Source organism: Galeopterus variegatus, unplaced genomic scaffold (assembly GCF_000696425.1).
Source record: "Galeopterus variegatus unplaced genomic scaffold, G_variegatus-3.0.2 Scaffold1080, whole genome shotgun sequence".
NCBI classification, from domain to species: Eukaryota; Metazoa; Chordata; class Mammalia; order Dermoptera; family Cynocephalidae; genus Galeopterus; species Galeopterus variegatus.
The window spans coordinates 103,200-106,206 of record NW_007727191.1 but is presented as its reverse complement, the minus strand read 5'-3'; the positions used below and the strand labels follow the sequence as shown (position 1 = coordinate 106,206).

Genomic DNA, 3,007 nt, shown 5'->3' with positions numbered 1-3,007 from the left:
GCTTCCCAAGCGGCGCACTATCCAGTGCACCACCGGGCCGGCCCCTAAGTAACATCTATTGAATGCTTGCAGAGTGCCAGGCTCTGTGGTGCACACTTAAAGGCATAATCTCATTCAACCCTCCTAACAGCCTTTGGGGTAGGAGTGATTATTAGCCCCATTTTACAGATGAGCAAGTACAGAGAGAAATACTGATGGAGCTGAATCCACTTGACCACTGTACGGTTACGTAACCTGGGCAGTCCTCTTGAAGCCTCAGATTCCTCTTGGAGAATTGGGATCAGGATCTCTATTTTACAAAACTATTAGGAATATTAAATGAGATAGCATGTGCAAAGGAGCCTCATACATGCTGGGTGTTTGATTTTTTTAAAACCATTATAGACTATAAACTGTTGCTGAGCCAACAATTGGCTTCAAAGTCACTGTCATCTGAGTTTGCATTCTGTCTCCCCAAAGGAAGACATGGCCTTCCACCACAGAAGTGAGGGCCCCTGTTAATTTCTGCTACCAGGCAGGCATCATAAATGTGTGACACAGCCTGGTGTAAAAAAATAAATAAAAATAAATAGGAAATAGTAGCAGTAGAGGTGGTGGCTTGGTGTCCCGCCAAAGACATTCACATTCAAACACACCATGCAGGTCAAAGAAAACTCATTCCCACACCAGCTGCAGCCCACATGCAGCCAGTTTGTGACTCCTGGGGACTGTAGTTTAAAGACTCTACATTCTACCTGCCCTTCACTTATTATGTGACTTTGGAAAAGTCCCTTGGCCTTCCTGCATCACAAAGGGAAACTAAACAATGGCCTGTATCACGAATAGACTGGCTCATGTGTGTCGAGTTCTGAGTAATTCCTGGAATCGGATGCATAAAAAATTCCTACTAGTGCAATTAATGGGTGGCAGGGGCTGTGGTAAAGTGACAAATAACGGGATCCTGGGGAGTCCCCTTTGGCAACAGATCTTAGTGTGCTTCTGAAGACATTGATTAATGACTCTGCAGCATGTCCCTTGTGAGAAGCAAGGCAGGATAACACTGCTTTTCTGCAGGTGTGTTGAGAAGACAGGGAGAGACAGGGTTAGGCCACATCCAGACAGGGACAGCAGAGCAGGTTTGAACTCCGTCTCCTAAATATTCCAGATGTTACTCCCAGGCATTCCCCCCAAAGGATCTAAATCACTTTTCCAGGCCAAAGCTGGAAATCCCGAGGTCTTCTTGACCCCTGAAGAAACACTCATTGTTGTGGTTGAAATAGCTGCTCATGTTTATTGAAGAAGCAGAACATCATGCACCTGCAGGGATTCAGCTCCCACCGTTCTCCAAGGACTGGCTGTAAATCACCCTCGGGCTTACCATTCCCTCAGGTGGGAGCAAAACTGCTTTAATGAAACGTCCCCAGGAATAATAAACTAGAAGATGCACCTTCTATTGTACCATGCTATGAAGAATACAGATAACAAAGTGGTGACAGAATCTTGGCAGTGTGAATGGCCCCCAGGCAAAAGTGTCCAGGAATAAACTTCTCCCCCTTGGGCTGCATCTGCTACCAAGACTCAAGTGGCACAAGATTCTTCTCCCCAGACTGGCTGCCAGAGCAAGCAGCAGCTGGTTTTCCTAAAGGCAGAAGTGGAAATCTAACAGCACCTGCCATTTCCCATGGAGAAGACGGCATCATCAGGCCCTGCAGTGTCTGGGGTGGTTTCTGCACAGCACATCCTGATGAGGGGCCAGAAGCTTCTGTCAGTGGAACAGCAGGGAAAGGCACTTGTTGGCTTGGAGGGCCATCATTAGAAGATAGCCAAGAGACGGCCATTCAGCTGACTTAATTATACACTGGAAATTGATTGAATGTGCCTAAGTGATATGTACAGTGAGTACTCCCCACTGTAGTACTCTTAAAAGTTTCCTTTCCAAAGAGGGCCAAGTTCTTTGATCGTGTAAGAAACTGACCTAACAAGTGCACTCCTAACAAGTGCAAATGTTACTATCAGGGTACGGACATGCCTTGTGGAGGGCAAGTGTTTGCATAAAGAAGCAGAGATTGGAGCACCTGGAACCAGCTCTTTGGGAGCCTGGATGGGAATGAGGTAAGGTCACCCGATCCCAATGGGTAAGGAGGTGTCTTCACAGGAGAAGTTCCCAGTTATTGGGGCAGTTCACCTCGAATTCAGAGATGTTAGAAGCAGTGACTGAGCAAATAGGAGGTTAGAATTTAGCAGTGGCTGGGATATTGCTCAGGTTCTTCCAATTTAGGAAGGCAGCTTGGTGAAACATGGCAGGCTCATATCTGCAACTGCCCTTCAGATTACAGTGCCCAGTAGGTGTTATCTTTTAACTCTGTTAGCTGGCGTTGGAAATCAGGTGTGATCCATCCTGGTTAATTAACTACCTGCTGCCCCGCTCAGGACTCAGTTCCCTTAACTGTGATGAGCTCAGTAAGTCTTAATCTGCCTCAGCCTAAGGGACATACTGGCTGGAGGAGGGGTGTCCTGTACGTGTCCTACATGCTTAGAAATAAAAGCATCCTCCTTCCCAAGATGTGCACAAGGAGGCCTCAGAAGGTTCCAGGGCTTGCTTTGGCTCACTTGTCAGGACCAATGGTAGTCCTGACCAGGAGAGCTGAGAACCACACGGACCCCCTTCTGAAATCAAGTCTGAGCCCCGGGATGTCTGTACACCTAGAGATTCCAAAACGTTCTCTACCCCAATCAGGGCACTTTCCAGGCTGCTCCCGGAGGCTGAGGCCAGACTCCAGGCGAGCACACGACCCTCGATCCTCGGGGATCCTGCAGCCTCTGGATTCCCAGGCACGGGGTCTAGGGCCAGGCCAGGAAGGGGCAGCGCGAGGAGGGTGGAGAGGACGATGCAGAGGCCAAGGTCGGCACCCAAGGGGAAAGCAGGACTCGCCACTTTATCCCATGAGACTCCACTAGGAGGTTTGAAACAGGTGCACGCAGAGAAGCCCGTCCCTCTCGCCGGCCCCTCGGCCGCCGCGTGCACCCC

General features: G+C 49.1%; 1 protein-coding gene across 1 annotated transcript in view; it reads right to left on the bottom strand.

Annotated features, from left to right (window-relative positions):
* Positions 1–2,128: 2,128 nt before the first annotated feature.
* Positions 2,129–3,007, bottom strand: part of LOC103592067 (coiled-coil domain-containing protein 3-like) — a gene marked incomplete at its 5' end in the record, with an annotated part of 104,075 nt that continues 103,196 nt past the window's right edge. The window contains one exon of the mRNA XM_008574656.1: positions 2,129–2,193. Within this exon, the coding sequence (XP_008572878.1) occupies positions 2,129–2,193 (65 nt within the window). The remainder of the gene's footprint in view (positions 2,194–3,007) is intronic.